The 23,243-nt window shown below is 59.9% G+C and overlaps 1 protein-coding gene and 1 long non-coding RNA gene across 5 annotated transcripts; both read left to right on the forward strand.

Annotated features, from left to right (window-relative positions):
* Positions 1 to 3,305: 3,305 nt before the first annotated feature.
* ZNF205 (zinc finger protein 205) lies at positions 3,306 to 13,272 on the forward strand. Of its 4 annotated transcripts, none has more exons than XM_062180312.1 (8): positions 3,306 to 3,351; positions 5,878 to 5,919; positions 6,016 to 6,154; positions 8,732 to 8,918; positions 9,176 to 9,267; positions 9,784 to 9,904; positions 11,744 to 11,854; positions 12,039 to 13,272. In XM_062180312.1, exons 3-8 carry the CDS (start codon positions 6,098 to 6,100, stop codon positions 13,109 to 13,111), a joined length of 1,641 nt encoding a protein of 546 aa, XP_062036296.1. In that variant the 5' UTR covers positions 3,306 to 3,351; positions 5,878 to 5,919; positions 6,016 to 6,097; the 3' UTR covers positions 13,112 to 13,272. The 4 variants fall into 4 exon arrangements, with proteins under 4 accessions (XP_062036296.1, XP_062036292.1, XP_062036293.1 ...); XM_062180308.1 differs by lacking the exon at positions 3,306 to 3,351 and adding an exon at positions 4,894 to 5,424 and having other exon boundaries at positions 5,845 to 5,919; XM_062180309.1 differs by lacking the exon at positions 3,306 to 3,351 and adding an exon at positions 4,895 to 5,424.
* Positions 13,273 to 16,059: 2,787 nt separating this feature from the next.
* Positions 16,060 to 22,813, forward strand: LOC133750333 (uncharacterized). The gene is made up of 3 exons (XR_009864700.1): positions 16,060 to 16,553; positions 22,289 to 22,451; positions 22,681 to 22,813. It is a non-coding gene; the product is annotated as an uncharacterized LOC133750333 (long non-coding RNA).
* The last annotated feature ends 430 nt before the right edge of the window (positions 22,814 to 23,243 follow it).

Here is a 23,243-nt window from a genome sequence, read left to right on the forward strand (position 1 = left end):
TGGAGAAGGGACCTTGAGCCCACAGCTGCCAAGGCTAATCTTCCAGGGCCATCTGCCCTCTGAGGAGGGGGCATGCCCTGCTCTCTGATTCTGTCTCGGAGCTCTGTTGATATTCCTGGTGGTGGATGCTTTCTGGGAGCTCTTGATATTCCTGCTGGTGCGCTTGAGGGATTGTGGTGGCCTTGAGATATTTGCATTTTCTTAATTCCAGCAGAGAGCTCCATCCCTGGGCCACTTCCCTTTTGCCAGAGCTGAATCTCTAACCACAGGGCCCTCAGTTCTTGACCCACGGTGAGAGAGAGTATAAGCCTCAATGGGTTAAGATTTGGGGTAGTCTGCTATGGAGGAAGTAATGACCAATACCCACCGCCCTCCTCCACTTCCCACTGCACAGACCGGACCATGCCCACAGCCCGCTGCTCTTAGAATCAAGTCCAGCCATCAGGGCTCCTGTGGTCCTCTGCCTGTCTCGCCAGCTTGTCTCCTGCCTCTGCTCCCTGCCATGGGCACGTTCCAGCTGCCCTGTCCCTGGTGCCTGCCTGTGGCCAGGTCCCTCTGCAGAGTGCAGAATCTGTTCCTCTCTGGAGTGGCTTTTCCCAGGACTGTAACTGCTTAGCGCTTTCATTTCTAAACAATCTGTGTCTACCAAGCTCCAAGGGGTGAAACAAAAGTAATTGTGACTGCTTTCTCCTGGTCTTCTCATGCTACAGTTCAAGAAAGGCCCCTGAAAAGTCAGTACAATGTACTGACCAAAGGAATGACCCTGCCCTCCGCCACACCCAGCTGTGTGACCCAAGCAGGAGCCCTGGGTGACTGGATGTGTGAGAGACACTGGGGTGTGTGGGTAACGCACTCGTTAAACGATCTTCCCCATTAAGGACAGACGCTGAGGCTCAGAGGCAGTGGTCGTAAAAGCTTTTTGAACTTGCATTTCTCTTAGAAAAAGCTGCTTTTTTTTTTTTTGACAGGCAGAGTGGATAGTGAGAGAGAGAGACAGAGAAAGGTCTTCCTTTATCGTTGGTTCACCCTCCAATGGCTGCTGTGGCCAGCACATCTCGCTGATCCGAAGCCAGGAGCCAGGTGTTTATCCTGGTCTCCCATGGGGTACAGGGTCCAAGCACTTGGGCCATCCTCCACTGCACTCCCGGGCCATAGCAGAGAGCTGGCCTGGAAGAGGGGCAACCGGGATAGAATCCGGCGCCCCAACCGCAACTAGAACCCGGTGTGCTGGCGTCGCAAGGCAGAGGATTAGCCTGTTAAGCCACGGCGCCGGCCACTTTTTTTTTTTTTTAAAGATTTATTTATTTACTTGAAAGAGTTATATGGAGAGAGAAGAGAGAGAGAGAGAGAGAGGTCTTCCATCCACTGGTTCACTCCCCAAATGGCCACCATGAGCAGAGCTGCACCAATCCAAAGCCAGGAGCCAGGAGCTTCTTGGTCTCCCACACGGGTGCAGGGGCCCAAGCACTTGAGCCATCTTCTACTGCTTTCCCAGGCCATAGCAGAGAGCTGGATGGGAAGTGGAGCAGCCAGGACTCGAACCAGCGCCCATATGGGATGCTGGCACTGCAAGCGGTGCCCTTACCTGCTATACCACAGCGCTGACCCCCAGAAAAAGTTTTAGAGCCCCCTCATGTGTATTGTAAATGACTTTAGTTCATGGATCATGGTAACCCTTGGTGCCCCTGGTGTTTTTTTCTCTTTGATGCTCAGCCCCTCAGTGATGCTCACGTTACCTTCACTGTCACGTCCCCCTGCTCCTCGGGTCTCTGACACCCTGCATAGTGATAGCGAGTCCTGGTCCCATTGGGATCGGCCTGATGCTTTACTCCCCACTGGACTGGGGCTACGGGTCACGGGAGGAAGGTGTGAGGGGAGGGCCGGGGCCTCACACACTCTCAGGGAGCCACCCACCTCACTGTCACCGTGGATGCTGCCCCTGCTCACCTGGGGCCCCCACTTCAGACACCCACATCCCCCGTCAGAGCTCCAGCCTCCTGCTAAGGGCCTTGGGTCCCCAACCCCCACCGGGGGGCTGGGATTGAACTGGCTCCTGGGTTCTGCCTGGCTCAGCGCTGGCCAAGGCAGGCATTTGGGGAGTTATCCAGGGCACGAAGATCCCTCTGTCTCCGCCTTTCAAATAAAATGAAAATAAATGTTTTAAAAGCCGGGTCCAAGTTAAACGCAAGGCAACACTGCACGTTTGTTGCTGCTTTCCTCTGCAATTGTAAATTCTGAACGGTCTCTGACAGATGTCTGTCACACACACACACACGGGAGAGGAAGGTCGGCTCCCGGTTTTGAAGCAAAATAAAACAACACCCATTACAGGTGAGTGTGAGGTGGACGCCGGCCCGGCAATGGCGCTTTAGTCATCCACTTCTCCCGCGAATGTCCCAGGCATGGAGGCGGCCCCGGCAGCCTCAGAGACCCCACGGGTGGAAACCGGCTCCAGGAGTGGGGTCCCCTCGCCCCATCGTCCTCACCGCCCCCGGCGGCCCGCTCCCCAGGCGAGCCAGGTAGCCGCCACGCGAGAGCTCGGACAACCGGAAGTTACCACCGCAGCCGGACCGTAAAGGCGGGGACACCGGCCGAGGTGTGCTGGAGCTACAGCCCCTCTCCGGCTTTGGGGGCGGCCGCGCGGGGGCGCTGTCGGGAAAGCTCCGGTGGGGGCGGAGTCTCTGGACAGTCAGCCAATTAGCGGCGTCTCCTGAGGGCGCGTGGGCGGGACAGGGCGGAGCCGCGTCGTTGCCGGGGCGACGTGCCCCGGCGTGGAGTTCCGTGGGCTGCGGGGCGGTGCGGTGGTCCTGGGCCTGTCGCGGCGCGGAACGCGGCCGCCTGCTGCCGTGTGGGCTTCGGGGAGCGGGTCGCGGGCGGCGGGGTCGCCTCCGTGTCTTCCGGTGAGCGGCCGCGGCCGCTAGGGCACCGGCGGCCCTGGGAGTCCTGTTTCGCTCTGTGGAGTTTTAATTCCCGGAGCCCCCACCCACCTCGCCTCGTGCTGGTTTCCTGTCTCCGGCTTTCGCAGTGTTCGCTGTTTCGTCTGCTGTCTGTCCTCATTTTCCCCTTCGCCGTCTCCCTCCATCCGAAGCCACGCCCCTGCCGTGCCCCGGCTTAGCCGCCTTAATTATTATTATTATTATTATTATTTTGGTTGCTTCCCTCAGAGGATTCTTTCTGCCAGTTTTCGGGGTGCTCTGAGCGCGGACGATGCTGCGTTCGCTGAAGGTGGCGTCCACTCCTTACTGCACCCTCGAGGCGTGGCGGTGAGGCGGCTCCCACGCCCGCGACTCCCACGCCCGCGGCTCGGCCTGGCGCCCCGGCCCGGGGGCGTTCTTGTGACGGGCGCCTGAGGTAGGTGGGTGGGCGGGGGTCCCTGGGCTGGGTGCGGCCGGCAGGCGTGTGCTCTGGTCCTGCGTGGAGTTCATTAGATTTCACCTGCGACGCTGCTCTTTGCCTTCGCTTGGAAGAAATTCCATCTCTAGCGGTGCTGGGCCCCGGCTGAGGCTTCCCAAGGGTCCTGGTGTCCTTCGCCCTCACCCCCGTCCCAGCCGCGGGTCATTTATGGTATTCTGGTGGCTGGGGGCACTGAAGGTGTTTGTTCACTTTTATCTGAGAGGCCGAGAGACCTGTCATCCAGCTGTCATCCGGTGGTTCACTCCCCGGGGGTGAGGGTGGATGGGGAGGGAGCCGGGCTTCGAATCTGGGCACTCTGGTAGGGGACCTGGGTGTCTGACCACTGCCAAACTCTTGTTCCGGCTGGAAGCTCTGGGCATCTGCCTTCCATATGGCCACCTTGCCCGGGCGCTGTCTCAGCAGCTGTGGTAGCCGCCCCCCTCCGTCTCTGAGACCTCTGCGGGTCCTAGAGCCGCAGGGAGGAGTTTCTGGCACTCCCTGTCGTGTAGTGCGTGCTCAGGAGAGGTTCTCTGACAGTTAAGTGGACGCTCAGGCTTCGGGGACTCCGCAGTGCGATCCACACCTCTGGACGGCCCCAGTGTCCCTGCAGTCAGGACACAGCCACTGCCCGGCCGCCGTGAGCTCCTGGGCCTGCTGCGGCCGGGCCTTTCCTTGCCCTGCGTCTGGGCTGCGTTCTGCACGGCGGACTGAGTGCCGGAGTCGCCGCTCTCCTGGTCGCCCCTCGCTCGGTTTCGGTTTGCAGCTCTCTCTGGATCCACTTCTGCTGTGGTCGTGATTGTCCTCTTCACCCCGAAGATCAAAATGCCTGGAAATACCAACCAGAGACAGTCCCCTCGGCCACTCTCCTGTCCTCACATTGGCGGAGGAAGCGAGCAGAACTCCTAAAACACGCTTTACTCCAGCAAAGCTGTGCAAGCGAATGCTGCAGGAGCCCGGCAGCGGCCGTAGCCTCCTGGGCAGCAGGCCCTGAGTGGGGAGGGCGTGTGTCCAGACAGAAGACAGACAAAAACCACACGGCTTTTATGAGCTTTCCCCTAAGTTTTGAATGTTTGAGACTGTTTCTTAAAAAAAAAAAAAAAAAAGACCCTTGAAGGCCACGCAGCACAGGGTGAGCTGGTCCTGGGGCCAGGTGCCGGTCCTGCTGGGTGAAGAGGGACATCTCAGAGGACTCGGACAGACGGAGGACCCAGCTTCCAGAGCAGCGGGTGTGGCTGCGTTCTCTGTCTCCTCAGGACTCCCCCTTTCCACACTCAGGCCCGTGCCCCTCCCAGGGGAGATGGTTCTTCACCCCAGAGAGTAAGGCCCAGCCTCAGAGCACCCCCTGACCCATCTTGGGCCTCAGTTCCCAGGATCTGAAGGGAACAGAATCCGAGAAGAGGACTCAGAGGGCCTGAGGCCCCGTGGGGAGCCCAGGCAGATCCCTGTCCCTCATCTTTCCGAGGGGTGGGCTATGGGGGAGGGGAGGTTCCCAGGCTTCTGTTTCCTAAGTCCGTTCTTAGGGAGAAAGAGCTCTGTCAGTCTTCAGGGGACCCACGTCTTGGCAGGGTCCTCAGATGAATCCAGGGTCCCCGCGGCGATGCCTAACGACCTTCAGAAACCCTGCCCCTGCCCACTGCACCCAGCAGAGCGCCTTCTCCTGGGAGGCTGACCACCGTGCTCCTGGAAACGTGAAATTACACAAGCTTCCCACAGAATGCATTTTCTCGTTTTTCCGTTTGGAGCCCCTGCTCTGCTGGGATCACAAATATGTGCCAAGGAACCGGCACTCTGGATCCGGGCGTCAGCTCTCCAAGAGCAGGTGCAACCCGCACTAGGGACCCCAGACCCGGAACCTTCGAAGCCAGGAACCCTGGAGGGCTGCAGCTATACGGGGACTGGGATCTGGGAGGACTTCCTGTTGTCCCTAATTCCAGTCTCCACCCGGCTGCTCCAGCCGCCGGTGCAGGCTGAGACTCCCTTCCTGGGGGAGGGGGCCCCGCTGCCCGAGGTGCCCCCTCCGCCTCCGCTCCGGTGAGAAGGGGGTGCTGGGGAGGGCACCTGGATCTTGAGGTCGGCACGGGTGGCCAGCTTGCAGGAGGGGACAGGGTCAAAGGTGGAAGGCTTCGGACGGGCAGGAGACTTAGGCCTGAGCTAGGACTGGGCAGGACACTGCCGCCTGCCCGCCAGCGGGATGGACGCCCCTGGGGGAGGGGGTCGCTGGACGAGGGCAGGTTGATCTATGGGCCCCACGGGCGAGGGCGTAGGTTGTGTGTCCGGGGCTGGGGACAGCAGGCCCCGCTTCCTGTGCCTGTGACAGGTGCGCCCCGCACCAGCTGGGGAGCATCTCCCGCAGAAGTCTCTGCTCCCGGCGTCAGAAATTACAGATTCCGATTCAGTGCCGTCTTTGCCTGCCGGCTGCACTGAGACGTGGGGTTCTTGGTTCCGCGGCAGAGAGAATCCTGCAACACAGCGTTCTTCCCACAGATGGACGCAGAGACCTTGGAGAAGGCAGGGCCCTCAGGCAGGGTATGGGAGCCTGTGCCCCAGTGGGACCTCAGCCTCGGATCCGGCGTGGGATTTCAGGGCCCCTCCGAGGTGGCTGACTTCCTTCTGCTCTTCCAGGCTCCTGGCCACAAGCTGGAGGGGGCTGGGCAGACGCAAGGGAGAAACCACTCGGCGGATCTTCAAGGCTCTGAAATCAGAAATGTCTGTGGAGGGCAGAGGCAGCCGGGCTACCAAGGACCGGGAGCGAGCCCGGGAGGTATGGATGGGGGCCCTGGGGAGAGAGGCATGTCATGGAGGAGATACAGGGTAGGGCGTGGCCCTGGGAAGGGGCAGACTCCCTGGGGTTAGGGGTCACTGCGGAGGTAGCAGGATGGGAAATAGCGTGGCTGGGATCTGCCTGTTGAGTTCATAGTCAGTGGGCACACAGGACAGCACAGGGCCTGCGGCTAACTCCCTTCTCCTGGGGCCACACCGCCCGTCCTTCCTGGACTGGTGTGTGTAACTACCACCTGCAGGGTCCCCCGGTGTCCAGTCCTGGAGGCAGGAGTCCGAGTTGGCTGCAGGCAGGTGTGTCATCTGGGTCACAGCCTGCTGGGGGGCTGCAAGGAAACCCTGGGTCCGGGAGCCAGCCCGTCCGTAACAGGCTGTTACTGCGGGGGCACCACAGGGCCAGAGCCCGCACCCGCTCAGCTGGCGTCAGCCCTGCCACTTCCACGCCAGGTCATCACTGCCGTCTTTCCCCTCCCACGGTGACTTCCTAGGTGTGCATGAACGCCCGTGGGTGTTCTCTGCTGACGCTGGTTCTGTCTGGTTCTGTCAGGAGCGCAGGTAGGGTCGTAATTACCAGTGCTGCCCTGTGTTTATCCAGAGCCTCCCTAGCAGCCGGCTGGTTCTCACTCATTATGGGTGCGCAACTCTGAAGCTGGCCTGAGGGTTTTCCCTTTGAGCCCCAGAGGCAGACGGGGAGGGGCGTCAGGCTGCCGTGTGAGGCAGGGACTGGCCCAAAGCCTTCGAGCTCCGTGAGGGGCTGCAGTCTGATGTCTGGGCCTGGGTGTTTCCTGTGGCTGCTGTAACAAGTTAGCGCAGCCAGGTCCATCCTCTCATGCCTGGAGGCCACAGGTCCAGAACCAAGGTGCCAGCACGGCCAACTGCTCCAGCAGGCCCCGGGGAGGGTCCTTGCTGCTCCTCCAGCCTCCGGGGGCTCCTGGCATTCCTTGGTGCGAGTGCCACTCCACCTCTGCCCTGCCCTGCGCCCTGTCCTAGTTTCTCTTTTTAAGATTTATTTAATTATTTGAAAGGCAGCATGACAGAGAGAGGGACAGAGAGAGAGAGCAGTGTTTTCCATCTGCTCACCTGCTGGTTCACTCCCCAAGTGCCCACAACAGCCAGGGCGGGGCCAGGCTGAAGCTGGAAGCCACGAACTCCATCCGGGTCTCCCACGTGGGTGCAGGGGCCCAAGCACTTGGCCTATCCTCTGCGGTTTCCCTAGCACATTAGCAAGGAGCTGCATTGGACGTGCAAAGTAGCTGAGGCTCGAACCAGGTGCTCCAGCATGGGATGCAGTGTCCTAAGCTGCCGCTTAACTCTCTGTGCCACCTGCCCCGTGTCCTATTCGTGTAAGGACACAAACCAGGATTTAGGGCCCACCCTAAGTCCAGGGTGACTTCAGGACCTTGCAGCCATCTGGGGAGTGAACCAGCAGATGGAACATCTCCCCCTCTCTCTCTCTCTCTCTCTCTCTCTCTCTCTCTCTCTCTGCCTCTGTTTCTGTAACCCTGCCTGCCTTTAAAGTAAATATTTTTAAAAAACTTAAAAAATAGGGCCGGCGCCGCGGTTCACTAGGCTAATCCTCCGCCTTGCGGCGCCGGCACACCGGGTTCTAGTCCCGGTCGGGGCACCAATCCTGTCCCAGTTGCCCCTCTTCCAGGCCAGCTCTCTGCTGTGGCCAGGGAGTGCAGTGGAGGATGGATGGCCCGCGTCCTTGGGCCCTGCACCCCATGGGAGACCAGGAGAAGCACCTGGCTCCTGCCATCGGATCAGCGCGTTGCGCTGGCCGCAGCGCGCCTACCGCGGCGGCCACTGGAGGGTGAACCAACGGCAAAAGGAAGACCTTTCTCTCTGTCTCTCTCTCACTGTCCACTCTGTCTGTCAAAAAAAAACAAAAAACAAAAAACAAAAAACAAAAACAAAACTTAAAAAATAGTTTAAAATAAAAATATTTTAAAATATTAAAAAAATTGTTTAAAACAAGTTTTTTTTTAATTTGACGGGTAGAGTTAGACAGTGAGAGAGAGAGAGAGAGAGAGAGACAGAGAGAGAAAGGTCTTCCTTCTGTTGGTTCACCCCTCAAATGGTCGCTACAGCCGGCACTGCACCGATCTGAAGCCAGGAGCCAGGTGCTTCTCCCTGGTCTCCCATGCAGGTGCAGGGGCCTAAGCACTTCGGCCATCCTCCACTGCCCTCCCGGGCCACAGCAGAGAGCTGGACTGGAAGAGGAGCAACCGGAACTAGAACCCGGCTCCCATATGGGATGCCAGGGCCGCAGGTGGAGGATTAGCCAAGTGAGGCACGGCACCAGCCCCTAAAAAGTTTTTTAAAAGAATAGCAGGCCATGCTGCGGGGTCTGTGTGAGGCTGCAGGTGAAGCAAGCCAGCCACCTGCTGCGAGCACCTTGCCACTGCCCTGTGGCGGTCTGGCCGCTGCTGGCGTGACCTTGCCTTTGGGTGTGCGTCCCGCCAGCCAGGTGTCTGCTCCCGCGGGCCCTCAGGTGCGCAGCTCTGGGTCTTTCCCCCACTCTCCCCATCTGGGTGCTGATGCGGGCTCTCATTCTTAGGAGCCAAGTCGAGAAATGCAGTCTGGGCCAGAGGAGATGGTGCCTCTGGGAGCCGCTCAGGGGTCAGCATGCGTTAAGACGGAGCCGGAAGAGCCGTGTCCTGAGGAGGCACCGCTGGAGAGCGTGCAGGGCTGGCCGTCGCTGAGCCCTGGCTCTCGGGAGAAAGCGCTCTTCCTGCCTGGTGCAGGTAGGAGGCGCTCCAGAGAAGGTGCTCCCGGGGAGGCAGCTGTGGCTGAGCCCAGGTGGGGTTGAAGGTGCCTACCTGGGGGAGGGAGAGGAGCTGGGGGGCTGGGCAGGCTGAGCCGAGGCCCCTCAGTGCTCTCTCTTCTTGGGTGGGGTTAGAGTGGAGTTTGAGGCGGCGGCGGGGGGGGGGGGCACGGTAGGGGGGACGGGCAAGGCCCAGCAGGACAAGTGAGCCGCTCTGAGGACGCCCTCCTCCCGCAGCCCTGCCCTCCTCCCGGATCCCCGTACTCTCCCGCGAGGGGAGGACCAGAGACCGGCAGATGGCCGCAGCGCTTCTCACGGCCTGGTCCCAGGTGAGTGCCCCGTTGTCTCCCGCCTGCCCTGGGGACCAGGCAGGGCCCTAACCTCGGCCCCCACGTGGTGCTCAGTCCTTCCTGCAACACGGCCACGTTCGTGAAGCCAGGTCCCTGCCCCCTCCCCACTTGGAACTGGAGTCCATGCTGGAGAGGCCATAGGAGTGCCCTTGTGCTGGCTCAGGGCCCACCGTCAGGCCTGGCAAGCCCCGTGGAAATGCGCAAGTGGAGAGTCCGTGAGAGCCTCTGGCTGTGACTCGTCCTCGGGGGTCTGAGCTGAGGCTGGAGCTGTGGGAGCCTGCGCTTTGGCTGTGGTCCCTGGAAGTTCCACTTTGTTCTTGTCCCCCACTCCCAGCCCCGAAGGCCAGGCTGTGCCTGGATGGCTCCCCCACCCCAGCAGCAGACTGCGCCAGGGGGCAGGGTTGGGGCCGGGGGCCTCGCTGCTGGTGTGGGCACCACTGTGCCCCTCCACCGCGTCCACGGTGTGTCCTGGAGAATGGCCACTTCGTGTTTCAGATGCCGGTGACCTTTGAGGACGTGGCTCTGTACCTGTCCCGGGAGGAGTGGGGTCGGCTGGACCACACACAGCAGGACTTCTACAGGGACGTGCTGCTGAAGAGGAACGGGCTGGCCCTGGGTGAGGGCTCGCCTGGGGCCCTGCGATGGGGAGGCTGCCCTGCTGCCTGGTGTCTCTCCCCTCCTTGCCCATCTCTCTGCACTGCTCTCCAGAACCTTCTACAGTGAGGGGGACGTTCTGTTCTGCACCTGTGCAGGCAGGGGAGCCACGGGCCCAGTGTGCTGGGCTCATCTTGAGATGTGGCCAGAGCAGCTGCACCTGTGCGGGCAGGGGAGCCACGGACCCAGTGTGCTGGGCTCATCTTGAGATGTGGCCAGAGCAGCTGCACCTGTGCGGGCAGGGGAGCCACGGGCCCAGTGTGCTGGGCTCATCTTGAGATGTGGCCAGAGCAGCTGCACCTGTGCGGACAGGGGAGCCACGGGCCCAGTGTGCCTGGGCTCATCTTGAGATGTGGCCAGAGCAGCTGAGTTTTCAGTTAGCTCAGGCTTGTGTTGCAGCAGCCACACGTGGCTCCCTCGTTGCACAGCGCTGACCTGGACCGTGTGTCTGCTCGCCCTTTCCTGGTGCCTAGCGCCCACGCTCGGAGCCCCTCTCCAGGGGTGGTGAGCAGAAAGCTGGGCTCTAGGGCCTGGGTGCTGTCCTCGGGGGCCGTGTCTCCCTGGGTTTCTCTGAGGGAACTGTTTCAGTCCCAGGGATTTTTTTTTTAAAGATTTATTTATTTGAGAGCAGAGTTAGGCAGAGAGAGAGAGGTTGTCCATCCACTGGTTCACTCCCCAAGTGGCTGTGGCAGCTGGAGCTGGGCTTATCAGAAGCCAGGAGCTTCCTTTGGGTCTCACGTGGGTGCAGGGGCCCAAGCACTTGGGCCGTCTTCTGCTGCTTTCCCAGGCAGGGAAGCATTCGCAGGGAGCTGGAAGTGGAGCAGGTGGGACTTGAGCCAGCACCCATGTGGGATGCTGGTGCAGGAGGCAGAGGCTTAACCTACTAAGCCACAGTGCCGGCCCCCAGGCCCCAGGGCTTCTGAGTTCATTTCAGACTCATTTTCTGGTCAGAATTTTAGGAAGACTCAGTGTTCATTCAGCATTCAGGCCACACCCGGCTGCGGCACACCTGTGAGTCCATACAGAGCTCAGGCTTGGCAGTTCCACCCGGGACCTCCGTGGTGGCCCCAGCCCCTGCTCACCCCGTGACTTACCTCAGGGTTGCTCAGCACTGTTGCTCACGTTCCTCAGGGCTCAGAGCAAGTCCAGGCAGTCCCGGGGGATCGGGGGACCTGGCACCCACGTTCAGGCTCAGCCACCCTGCTGCTGGCCCAAGGCAGCCTTCTGCTCCCGTGGGCCCCGGAGGCCACGCCCCTACCTGGCACCCACGTTCAGGCTCAGGGTGCCCTAAGCCACCCTGCTGGCCCAAGGCAGCCGTCTGCTCCCGTGGGCTCCGGAGGCCACGCCCCTCCATGCCCCTCCTGACTTGACCACCATTCCCAGGCTCCTCACCACTACCCTCCCCTGCCCCCACCGGCAAATGGGCTTCCTGCCCGGACTCCTTGTTGCCAGTGGGTGCCTTCAGCCTCTTGGCCCAGGCCTTCCACTTGTCTGCTCTGCCTGCTTGCCCTGTTCCTGCCCTTGCTGGGCTACCACCTGGGGGCGGTGGTGCAGGGAGTTATCGCCCACTCACCTGGCCCAGCTCCCCTGCCCCCTTAGCCACGGTGCCTGTTCAGGGAGACACAAGCAGGAGTGGGCTCCCTGGCGGTGACCCTGACCAGGGACAGGCCCCAGACCCAGAGGGATTTCGCAGCCCACTCTACTTTGGCCCAGGCCCCTGGGGCCAACCCTCCTTTTACCCTTCTGTCTGCCTGCGGGCAGCCCCAGAAGTGCCGGTCTGAGCGCGGCCTCTCTTGCGCAGGCTTTCCCTTCGGCAGGCCTTTCTGGGCCGCCCATGTGCCGGGGAAGGGTGAGGCCTTGAGTTCCGGCCGGCCCACGGGAGAGGCGAAGGAGAAGCGAGGCGCATGCGCAGGTGAGGGCTCCCGGGACCGGGTGCCTCTTGTTCTGTGGGGGCAGGGCCAGACCCCTCCTCTGTAGAGGGAGGGTGGCTCTTGGTTCCAGGGTTTCCCCCCGGGTCCTGCCCTCACTTTTAGCCCTGCGCCCCCACCCTGCGCCGGGGCCCCTCCAGTCCTGCTGGAAACCCTGTCTTCCTCCAGAATCGCTGGAGGCAGAGAAGGAGGCGCCGTTCCCCTTGGTGGCCGCCCCTGGGGATGCGAAGCCCTTCGGAAGCAGGCTGGGGGCTCCAGGGGACGCCCTGCAGTGCGGGCAGCGAGCAGCCAGCGGCCAGGGCGCAGAACCCGTCCGAGCGGAGCCGGGGTCCCCGGAGGAGACGCAGCCAAAGCCAGCCCCACCCGACCCTCCCGACCCTCGTGGCCTGGAGCCCCAGGAGGGCCGCGCCCCTGAGAAGCCCAGCGAGGAGGAGAAGGGCGCCCCCGAGAGCGGCGAGGAGGGCCTGGGCCCCGATGGCGACGCGGCCCGGAAGACCTACAAGTGCGAGCAGTGCGGCAAGGGCTTCAGCTGGCTCTCGCACCTGGTGACGCACCGGCGCACGCACACCGGCGAGAAGCCCTACGCCTGCACGGACTGCGGCAAGCGCTTCGGCCGCAGCTCGCACCTCCTCCAGCACCAGATCATCCACACGGGCGAGAAGCCCTACACCTGCGCGTCGTGCTGGAAGAGCTTCAGCCACCACTCGACCCTGATCCAGCACCAGCGCATCCACACCGGCGAGAAGCCCTACGTGTGCGACCGCTGCGCCAAGCGCTTCACGCGCCGCTCGGACCTGGTCACCCACCAGGGCACCCACACGGGCGCCAAGCCGCACAAGTGCCCCGTCTGCAGCAAGTGCTTCACGCAGAGCTCGGCGCTGGTCACCCACCAGCGCACCCACACCGGGGTCAAGCCCTACCCGTGCCCCGAGTGCGGCAAGTGCTTCAGCCAGCGCTCCAACCTCATCGCGCACAACCGCACGCACACGGGCGAGAAGCCCTACCACTGCCTCGACTGCGGCAAGAGCTTCAGCCACAGCTCGCACCTCACCGCCCACCAGCGCACGCACCGCGGCGTGCGGCCCTACTCCTGCCCGCTGTGTGGCAAGAGCTTCAGCCGGCGCTCCAACCTGCACCGGCACGAGAAGATCCACACCACGGGGCCCAAGGCCCTGGCCATGCTGATGCTGGGGGCTGCAGCGGCGGGGGCGCTGGCTGCACCCCCGCCGGCTCCCACCTAGGAGGCCGGGGACACGCGGGGCGCCTGGGACAGCCCCGTGGAAGGTGAGGCCCAGGGAGGAGCAAGGGCCTTGACATTGGGAAGGGAGCTGGGGCGGAGCAGGCATGGGGTGGGGCATGAAGACGTGGGCGGAGCTAGGGGAGGAGCAGCTGCCTATTAAAGGCCTTGGAATTCCAGCGATGGCCACAGCTCTGTGGGGGGGGGGCCCTGACGCCGAGCTGAGTGTGGCGGGTTCTGGACCAAGCGGGCGTTTGTTCAGGCATCCTGTCTCAGCTGCATTCCAGAGGGTTGGGGCCCTAAGTCTGCCAGCAGGTTTCTGAGGAGCAGGCTTCCCAGTGTGAAGCCAGCCAGTCAGCCACTGGTGCCAAGGGCACAGCCCACTGAGCCCCTCTGGGGGCCAGGAGTAGGGCAAAGCCAGCTAGGACACTCCTGCCGCCCCACTGCCCATCTCAGGCGTGTCTCTGAGCTCTGGTCCATTCTTGCAGCCGCTGCCTCTCACCTCCTTGGCCCAGTGGTGTATGCACTTCATAGTTTGCCCTGCCTGCCGTTCCCAACTCTGTTTGGTTCCTGGTCTTCTTCTGGTTTTTAACTTCCGTAGCTCCCACGTTCCAATCCCCCCCCCCCCCCCGAGGGGTGGGCTCAGCCTGAGATGACATTCAGCCCTGACACCAACTGGCCACGAGACTCTGCAACCGGGAGGCCACGGCTACCTCCCTGGGTCATAGGGCACCTGGGTGGCCACAGCCCTGGTTGCTCCTGGCTCCTGGGGGCTGCAGCGGCTCAAGATCGGTGGAGGTCAGGCTGCCAGGCGAGGGGCAGGCCCCATATAGACGGCGCCTGTACTCAGCAAGGCTGACCAGGTTTATTACCCCAGAATAGACCGGGCAGTGGAGGCTGAGAGGGACGTTCTGGAACAACTTGGAATCCACGTGTGGGACTGTAAGGACCAGCCCTGATCCATGCGCCTGCAGCGGCAGACTGAGCGGTGTGTGGGATGGTGAGGCAGGGCTGTGGGGCGAGGAGGCCCATGGAAGCAGCTGGACGCCCGGCAGGACGTGGTGGTCTGGGAGGTCTCAGTGGCCGCTGGCAGGGTTGGTTGAAGAGGCCGGAAAGAAAGCAGATTGTCTTGGCCTGTCATGGCTGCCGGTACTCAGCTAGAGATGGGATTATTCCACTCAGGGGGGTGGGGGTCGGGGGAAGGGCGCATTGGCTTTTTGTCATAGCTAAAATAGGAAGGAAAGTTTATTTCCAGCTTATGGTTTTGGAGGCCCACCGTCCGAGGTTGGGGGGCCCAGTCTGGCGTCTGATGCTGGCAGAATGTGTGCCAGGGAAGGGTCATGTGGTGAGCCGGGAGGCAGAGAGAGAGACAGGAAAGAGTCAGGTCAGTCTCCAGGAAGCGACCCTTTCTCAAGGACCCAGAGCCCTCCCACGGGGCCCACCGCCCAGATGCCGTGATTAGATCCAGAATCTACTCGATCCACTAGTATCGGACCAAGCCCTCAGTATGTGGCCCTTAGGGGACATTGAGACCACGACGGGGACTCTCAGTCCTAAAGCAGGCTTGCGCTCACGGGGCCTGCCGATGACCCAGTGAGTTATCCAGGGGCTGCACTGCCTCCCGGGAGCCCAGGGGCTTCCCCTTCACAGCCACAGGGCTCCAAGCGTCCCACTGACCATGCCACAGGTGGCCCTCCCCTGCCCGCCTGTGCCCAGGGACCCTTCCAGAAGTCACCATGCTGGGACAAGTGTGGCAACAAGAGTGGAACTGGGAAGTCCTAGATAAGAGCCATTGAGACCAGGGAGGCAGCTGGCGCTGTGTCGCGGGGTGGGGGTACGCGTGAGGGGTGGGTGATGGGGCCCCAGGTCTGAGTCGGGGAAGCCGAGGGTCGTGGCGTGTCTGGGTGGAGGGGAGGCGGCTCAGGGGCTCGCCTTGGCCTCCCCGGGCTTCTGCTCGGCCACTGCTGACCCCGTCCTGACGGGGTTACCGCTGACCTGCGCGACCAGCAGCAGGCCGAGGGGTGAGTGCCCGGAATGCTTCCGTGTCCGCTTCCACCCCCTTCCCTGCGGCCTGTGCGAGGCCGGGTGTGGCTCCAGGGCCCTGCTGTCGGCGCGTGGAGCCCACCGAGCGCTGCCGTCCCCGGGAGCGGGCTAGGGTTTGCGCGCGCCCGGCCCTTGGGTCTGGAGGCCCGGGGTTCCCACGGCGCCGACCGTCGCGCCGGATCGCAGCCGGACGCTCCGCCCTTCCCGTGGCTCTCAGCCAATCAAGCGTCGGGGCGGAACTGGCCAATCACGGTGGGCGTTTGTGCTCCGAGCAGCTCCTCCCCTTCCACGGTTGCCCGGGTAACCGCCCAAGGTTCCCGGCTAGCCTGTCCCGCGTTCGCCGACTTCCGGCTTCGCGCGACCACTTCCGGTTCCTACGTCGGCCTGGTCGGCGGCGGCCCAGCGTGTTGCGGGCTCCCGGGCAGAGGCGGGCGGAGCGTGCAGGGAGCCCGCCGCAGGGGAGCTTGAGGCGGGCGAGGCCCGGGTGGGTGCGGGTGCAGGGCCGGGAGGCGTGGCCGTCCCAGCTGCGGCCCTGCTGCGTCCGCGCGTTCGTTTTCCAGGACGAGGTGGACGCTCGGGGGGGGGCTGAGGTGACGTCGCGGCTGGGGGCTGTGGCCTGTGGAGGGCGGACAGTGGCGGGGTCGTGGGGGCGCCCCTCGCGCTCCGGCTCTCTGTCCCTGGGCACCCGGGGGCACCGCCGCCGTTCTCAGCTGCCGAGGGTCGGAGGAGCCTCCCGACACCCTCAGAGCGAGGCCCGGGCGAGCGGGGCGGGGTGCTGGTGCGGGGGAACCGCGTTGTGCGGGAGGCGTGGGGGCGGGAGCAGCTGACTCTCCCGCCGCCAGCGTTTGCGAGCAGCGGCGGGACTGGCCGACGGCGGGGCAGGTCTCCAGCGCCCTGCTGTCCCTTGGGTGGCGGGTTCCCCCTAGGGAGCTTGGCTGATTGGGCTGGGGCTCTGAATCGCTCCCTCCGCCGAGGTCTGCGCCTGCCATCTTGGCCGGTGCCCAGCAGTTAGCCCCTGCCTCTGTGGGAGAGGCAGCCTGGCTGGTGGCCAGGCGGCCAGCGAGCCCTGGTGCAGGAGGTGCCTTCCGGTGGGAGGAGCTCGGGGTGGGGGGTTCGGCCGTGCCCAGTAGCTCTCCCTTCGACCTTAGGTCCGTTCTGGCATCTTCCCCCAGTGCCGCCCACCGCGGAGCCCAGGTGTCCTCCAGCTGACTCATTAAGCGTGAACTCTCCCCTGAGCACCTGTTCGATGTGCCGCCCCTGGAGTCCACTCTCGCCCTCCATCCCCAGGTTTCTGCTGTGTAGACAAGCACAGGCTGATTCAGACTTCTCTCTGTGTGTGAGTCGTCTCCTGGTGGGTCGTCAGCGCTCTCTGCTTGGAGCAGACCCGGCTCATGGCTCTGTTGGTAACCGCCGCGTGTGGGGGGAGGGGCTCGAGGACAATGGGCACTTACCCCAGGATGTGCAAGCAGAGGGTTTTCACTGTCCGGGGAGGCTCAGAATGACGGGGCGTCAAGACTGAGTTTCATCTGGACCCAGCAGGTGCCTAAGCGCTGCCCAGTAACTATGTTCTAGTTCTGGACTTTACCAAGAGAAAGAAGGAGCAAGTTGGAGAATAGCAAGCATCACTTTTTTTTTTTTTTAATACTTTAATGCTGCAATGAATGGCCTTTAATTTTTTTGACAGGTAGAGATATAGCTAGTGAGAGAGAGAGAGACAGAAAGGTCTTCCTTCCACTGGTTCACCCCCCCCCCCCCCCCCCGCCAAATGGCTGTTACGGCCAGCGCTGCACCGATCCGAAGCCAGGAGCCACGTGTTTCTTCCTGGTCTCCCATGCAGGTGCAGGGCCCAAGCACTTGGGCCATCCTCCACTGCCTTCCAGGGCCACAACAGAGAGCTGGATTGGAAGATGAGCAACTGGGGCTAGAACCTGCTGCCCATATGGGATGCCGACGCAACAGGCAGAGGATTAACCAAGTGAGCCACAGCACCAGCCCCAATTTTTTTTTTTTAAAGATTATTTATTTGATGTCCGGCACCTTGGCTCACTAGGCTAATCCTCCACCTGCGGCGCCAGCACCCCAGGTTCTAGTCCCGGTCGGGGCGCCGGATTCTGTCCCGGTTGCTCCTCTTCCAGTCCAGCTCTCTGCTGTGACCCAGGAAGGCAGTGGAGGATGGCCCAAGTGGTTGGGCCCTGCACCCGCATGGGAGACCAGGAGGAAGCACCTGGCTCCTGGCTTCGGATCAGTGCAGCGCTGGCCGTAGCAGCCATTTGGGGGGAGGGGTGAACCAACGGAAGGAAGACCTTTTTCTCTGTTTCTCTCACTGTCTAACTCTGCCTGTCAGAAAAAAAAAAAAATTATTTATTTGAAAGGCAAGAGTTACAGAGAGGCAAAGAAAGAGACAGATTGATCTTCGATTCACTGGTTCACTCCCCAAATGGCTGCAACAGCCAGAGCTGTGCACAGCGCCGGCCCTCGGGCACTCAGGTGTTAGGACACCACTGGAGTGGACATTTGTGCAGCAGTCAAGATGCTGCTTGAGGGGCCGGTGCTGTGATGTAGCAGGTAAGCTGCCACCGTCAGTGCTGGCATCCCATATGGGTGCCGGTTCAAGTCCCAGCTGCCCCACTTCTGAGCCAACTTGCTGCTATGGCCTGGGAAAGCAGGAGAAGATGGCCCAAGTCCTTGGGCCCCTGCACCCATGTGGGAGACCTGGGAGAAGCTCCTGGCTCCTGGCTTCAGATCAGTGCTGCTCCGGCCCTTGTGGCCATCTGGCGAGTGAACCAACAGATGGAAGACCTCTCTCTCTGGGTTACCTCTCTGTAACTCTGCCTTTCAAATAATTAAATTAAACAAACAAACAAAATGCTGCTTGGGATACCTGCATCACCTGCATCTCACAACAAGTGCCTGGAATAGGGTCCTGGCTCTGCTCTGCAGTCCACCTTCCTGGTCACACACATCCTGGGAGGCAGCAGGTGCTGCCCTAAGAGCTGGGTCCGTGCCACTCACGTGGGAGACCGGGACTGAGTTCCTGGCTCCTGGACTTGACCTGGCCCAGCCATAGTGGTTGTGAGCCTTTAAGAGTGGAGCAGCAGATGCTGCTCTGTGATGCGAGACCTGTGTCTTTTTCTCTGCCTTCCTAAAACACTAAAAACAACTATATATACTGCTGGACTCTTGGGTCTCCAGCTTGCTGACAGCATATCATGGAATTTCTCAGCCTCAGAATTGTGCAAGTTAATGCTTTGTCTTAAACCTATATGTATTAGCAACTGGATGTTAACAAATTGCACCAGGTAAAATATTTATGTTTGAGTTAATTACATGATTAAAAGCACAAAACCCACATAGCCAGTGATACTGTAATGTTTAGGGTTCCCTGGCAACAAGGGGCCGGCATCGTGGCACAGCTGGTTAAACCACCATCATGAAGCGGCATCCCACATGGGCACTGGTTCGTGTCCCGGCTGCTCCACTTCTGATCCAGCTCCCCGCTAACGTCTTGGGAAAGCAGTGGTGGATGGCCCCAGATGAAGCTCCTGGCTCCTGGCTTCAGCCTGGCGCAGTCCATTGGTGGCCATCTTGGGCATGAACTAGCAGATGGAAGGTCTGTCTCTCTCCCTCTCTAACTTTGGCTTTTAAATAAAAATTGAAAAAAAAATTAAGAAAGCAAAAAAACCCCAAAGGGGACATTTTTATAGAGGGAAAAAGGTCTCATGGAACATGCAGGTCTGGGGCCAAGAGCTGGCCCAGTTCCCCTCTCTCCTGCCCCCGCTGCAGACCACTCCCACCCCTCACACCCACATGCTCCTATTCGATTATCTTGTGCCTCTCAAACCAGAGGAGACGCAGCCTGTGCCAGTTCACATGACCGTGCAACTGCAGGGAGAAGCGACTGGAATCTTCTGGATTCTGGCTTCCGGGCAGAGAGGAGCTCTCTGATCGGTGTGAGCAGACTCGGGAGACACCGATGTGAATGCCAGGAAGTCCCAGGGGCAGGAGTGAGAAGTGGAGGGGCTCAGGTAGGCTAAAGAGCAGCAGAGAGCGGCATCACAGCTGTCACCTGTCACTCAGAACGACATCTGTCACACATTTGCATTCCAGGAACATAACATCCTTCACAGTCCAGAGGGGCCCGTTCCGGCCCCCACCCCAGGACCACAGCTGGAAAAACGCTGACCCCAGCATTGCCCGCTGTCCACCATTCATGGCTCCACTCCGGTGCTGCCTGTCTGCCGGCTCTTGGTCTCTTCCAGGTCACCTGTGTACCTGGGACACAGAGCCGGCCGTTACAACACCGGTGGCTCAGCCTGCCGGTGCTAAGTCTGCGCATAGACGCGGCCTTGCTGAACGGCAAGAGGCACCTGCTCTGAGGGCAGCAGGGAAGAACCAGGTTTGCCTTTCTGTCTGCTGCGACTTCTCCAGCGGAAGCCTGGCGGGCTGGCCAGTGTATGCCGGCAGAGGGCGATGGGAGGACACCGCGGGGCCGGAGCGCCAGCGGGGGACTCCGCTTCCCGGTGCAGTGCTCCTCGGGGCCGGCAGGGGCAGGGCAGGGGGCCCAGCGCTCTCCCGCGCGGTCTCCAGGGGCGGTCAGGGGCTGCCTCGACTGGAAAAGAGGGGCTCCTCTGGCCTAAGAGCTGCTTCCTGCAGGTGCTGCTTCTGTAGCTTTTAAAAACCTCTGCTGCCCTTGGTAGTTAACCTTGTTTTACAAGTTAGCAATTTTTTTTTTCTTATTAGAGCGCTGGGGCCGCCACTCATGCCACACTGCTGCCTCCTGGGCTGCAATCCCAGCTACTGGGCCCTCCCCTAACTTAACAGTTTTTCATATCAAATATTATCTACTCAGATTACTGGTGTGGTTTTTATATTGTGATCAAAGCAGACATACAATGGGGATAAACAGTCACAAATTTTAAACTACCTTGGAATATACTTGAGATGCAGCAACTACATTTAAAAAGAAAAAAAGGAAAAGCTACAACATTTTTTAAGTAATGGAAGAGTTAAATACATGTTTCTGGATGTGAAAATTTGCATAATTTCTCCCCAATATTAAGCCATTTGTTTAATGAAAATAAATTTCTGATCCAGCTCCCTGCTAATGTGCATGGGAAGGCAGTGGAGGATGGTCCAAATACTTGACTCCTGCACCCAAGTGGGAGAACCGGAAGAAGCTTCTGGTTCCTGGCTTCAGATCAGCTCAGCTCTGCAGAGTTGAACCATCTGAGCCATTTGGAGAGTGAACCAGTGGATGGGAGACCTCTCTCTGTGTCTATATCTCTGTAACTCTTTCAAATATATATAAAAAAATACAAAACTAATGGTTCACAATAACAGGACATAACAAAATTATAAAAACAAACTGAGGTCTATAGTAGAATTTAGATCTAAAACCTGAAAGAGAACAGGTTAAGCCACTGCAGTGCTGGCATCTCATGGCACCAGTTCAAGTCCCAGCTGTTGCACTTCTGATCCAGCTCCTGGGAAAGCAGCAGAAGGTGGCCTGAGTCCTTGAGCCCCTGCACCCGTGTGGGAGTCCTGGCTGGAGTTCCTGGCTCCTGGCTTCAGCCTGGCCCAGCCCTGGCCATTGCAGCCATTTGAGGAGTACACCAGCAGATGGAAGATCTCTTCTATTTCTCCTTCTGTCTAATTCTGCCTTTCAAATACATCTTAAAAAAAAAATTTTTTTTTTTACAGGCAGAGTGGACAGTGAGAGAGAGAGAGACAGGTCTTCCTTTTTGAAGTTGGTTCACCCTCCAATGGCTGCCGCGGCCAGTGTGCTGCGGCCGGCACATCTCGCTGATCCGAAGCCAGGAGCCAGGTGCTTCTCCTGGTCTCCCATGGGGTGCAGGGCCCAAGCACTTGGGCCATCCACCACTGCACTCCCTGGCCACAGCAGAGAGCTGGCCTGGAAGAGGGGCAACTGGGACAGAATCGGTGCCCCGACCGGGACTAGAACCCGGTGTGCCGGCACCGCAAGGCAGAGGATTAGCCTATTGAGCCGCGGCACCGGCCACATCTTTAAAAATTTTTTTTAAAAATGTAAGAGGAGTTAAGAGAGGATGGAGGAAGGACTGTTGTCACACTGTTTAAACTGGGCCGGATTAATTTTATACTTCTTTCATTTCACCTAAGCAAAATCCATATGGAGTAAATTAAAAAATTGAAAATCATGGAGTTCTACAAGTATAGGTAAATTTAGTATTAGAGTACAAATGCCTTCCTTTGCCTGTTTCCAGTGGAATAAGCCACATGGGAATAGAACTGGAGCTTTAACATTTGAAATTTCTGTATTGGAATAAAAACACAACATCCAAACACTTGATTGGTATGAAAAGATAAACTACAATATGAGAAAATATTTGCAACACAACGTATTTTAAAGGGTAAATTAACATTCAATGCAATAAGCGATCACTGAGTGTTTACTGTGTGTCTGGCTGTGTTAGCATGTCCTTGATGTGTAAAATCTAACATTAATGTCCCAGAACAAGTGTTTAGCCTAGTGGTGAAGACATCTGTGGGGTTTAATAGCTCCACTTCCGGACTCCATTTTGTTACTAATGCAGACCCTGGGGGGCAGGCGAACAAACTGAAGTACTTGGGGTCCTTATGGGAGACCTGGATTGTCTTCCTGCCTCGTGGTTCCTGCCCTAGCTGTGCCCTGGCTGTTGTGGGCATAGGGCGAATGAACCTGTAGAAGGGAGCTGTGTGTGTCTCTCTCAAAATTTAAAAAAGAATACCGCAGTAGAAAAACCGGGATATAATAATGGTCCGTTCACAAAATGATAAATAGAATAGTCAGTAGTAATTGAAGAAATCGTTTCAGCCTCCTTAGAGATGATAATGTAATCTGAAATTCTAATCGTGGGACTACAGTGCATGGCGGCGCATGCTCCATCTGCTCACCGAACTGACTTCAGTTTAATGTGCACAACCCCCGAGCTTATCGGGAAACTTCATGAAGCTGTTCACGAACCCTGTGGAGCTGGGTTGGCGCTCACAAACGCGGGGTTGTAAATCCCCGAATGTGGGGAACGGGGAGGATAAACATGCGCGCAAGATTTTTATTCCTTTCTGGAGGAGGACAGTTGGAAATATGTATCCGAAGCTGATTCACTGACTTCCTTGCTAGTTTTTCCCAAGGAGTTTCAGCAAATACACAACGGTGTGCAGAAGGCAGTACAGAACAGTGGACACGGTGAATGACCAAGGTCGGTCACTGTACATAAAACACTCAACGCCCAACGCCCGTGCCACGGAATTCCGCCGAGCCTGCAGGATTGCTGCATTGCCAGGTGCTGGGGGCAGGGCGGTGACGGGTCTGCCCCTCGTGGAGCCCGGGCAGTGTGAGACAACACGCAAATCTATGTCAGCTGGCTTAGGCCCAACAGTAAGGCAAGGCAGAGGCTGCCCACATGGCGGTGGCCTGTTTAAGGGTGGCACCTGGGCAGAGGGAGCGAGCTAGCGAGTATCTGGGGAAAGGGATGGCTTATTTCTCAACATTTCTTAATTTTCTTTTCCAAGCATGCAATACACGCATCATTCAAAATAAACCCTCTGCATTTTCTGGAACAAGGAGGTCTGGAGCCCAAGACCTCCGGGTGGAGGCGCGGGTCGGAGGACGTAGCCCGCCGGCTCTGGGTCCCTCCGCGCAAGCCAGCGGGACTCGCCGTGGGAAGCTGCTCCGCGCCCCTCGCTGGATCCCACTTCCAAGGGAGCTCCGCGGCAGCCGAAGACGAGGAGCGCGGGCCCCAGCAGCGGCTGGGCAGGCTCCCCGGCCGCCTGCGGACTGCTGAGGCCGCCCCGGAGCATCCCCACCGGCCGACGGGCCTCGCGGCCGAGGCAGCTGTGGTCCCCGCTCGCCAGGCCAGCCTCGGGTTCCTCCGCTCGCCTCGCAGGGGCGCAGGGAAACGCGACACAAAAGCAGGCACCAAGGACAGGCCCGCCAGTCAGGCCACAACCCCCGCCCTCCACCGCAGGTGCTTGAAGGAGGCCGCGCACGGCGCTTGGCGTCGCTTCCTTCTGATTGGTCGGCTCTGCGCATCCTCTCTGTTCATTGGCCACAAGTCAAGGGCCGTGGCCTTCTG

Source organism: Lepus europaeus, chromosome 21 (genome assembly GCF_033115175.1).
Source record: "Lepus europaeus isolate LE1 chromosome 21, mLepTim1.pri, whole genome shotgun sequence".
Lineage (NCBI taxonomy): Eukaryota > Metazoa > Chordata > Mammalia > Lagomorpha > Leporidae > Lepus > Lepus europaeus.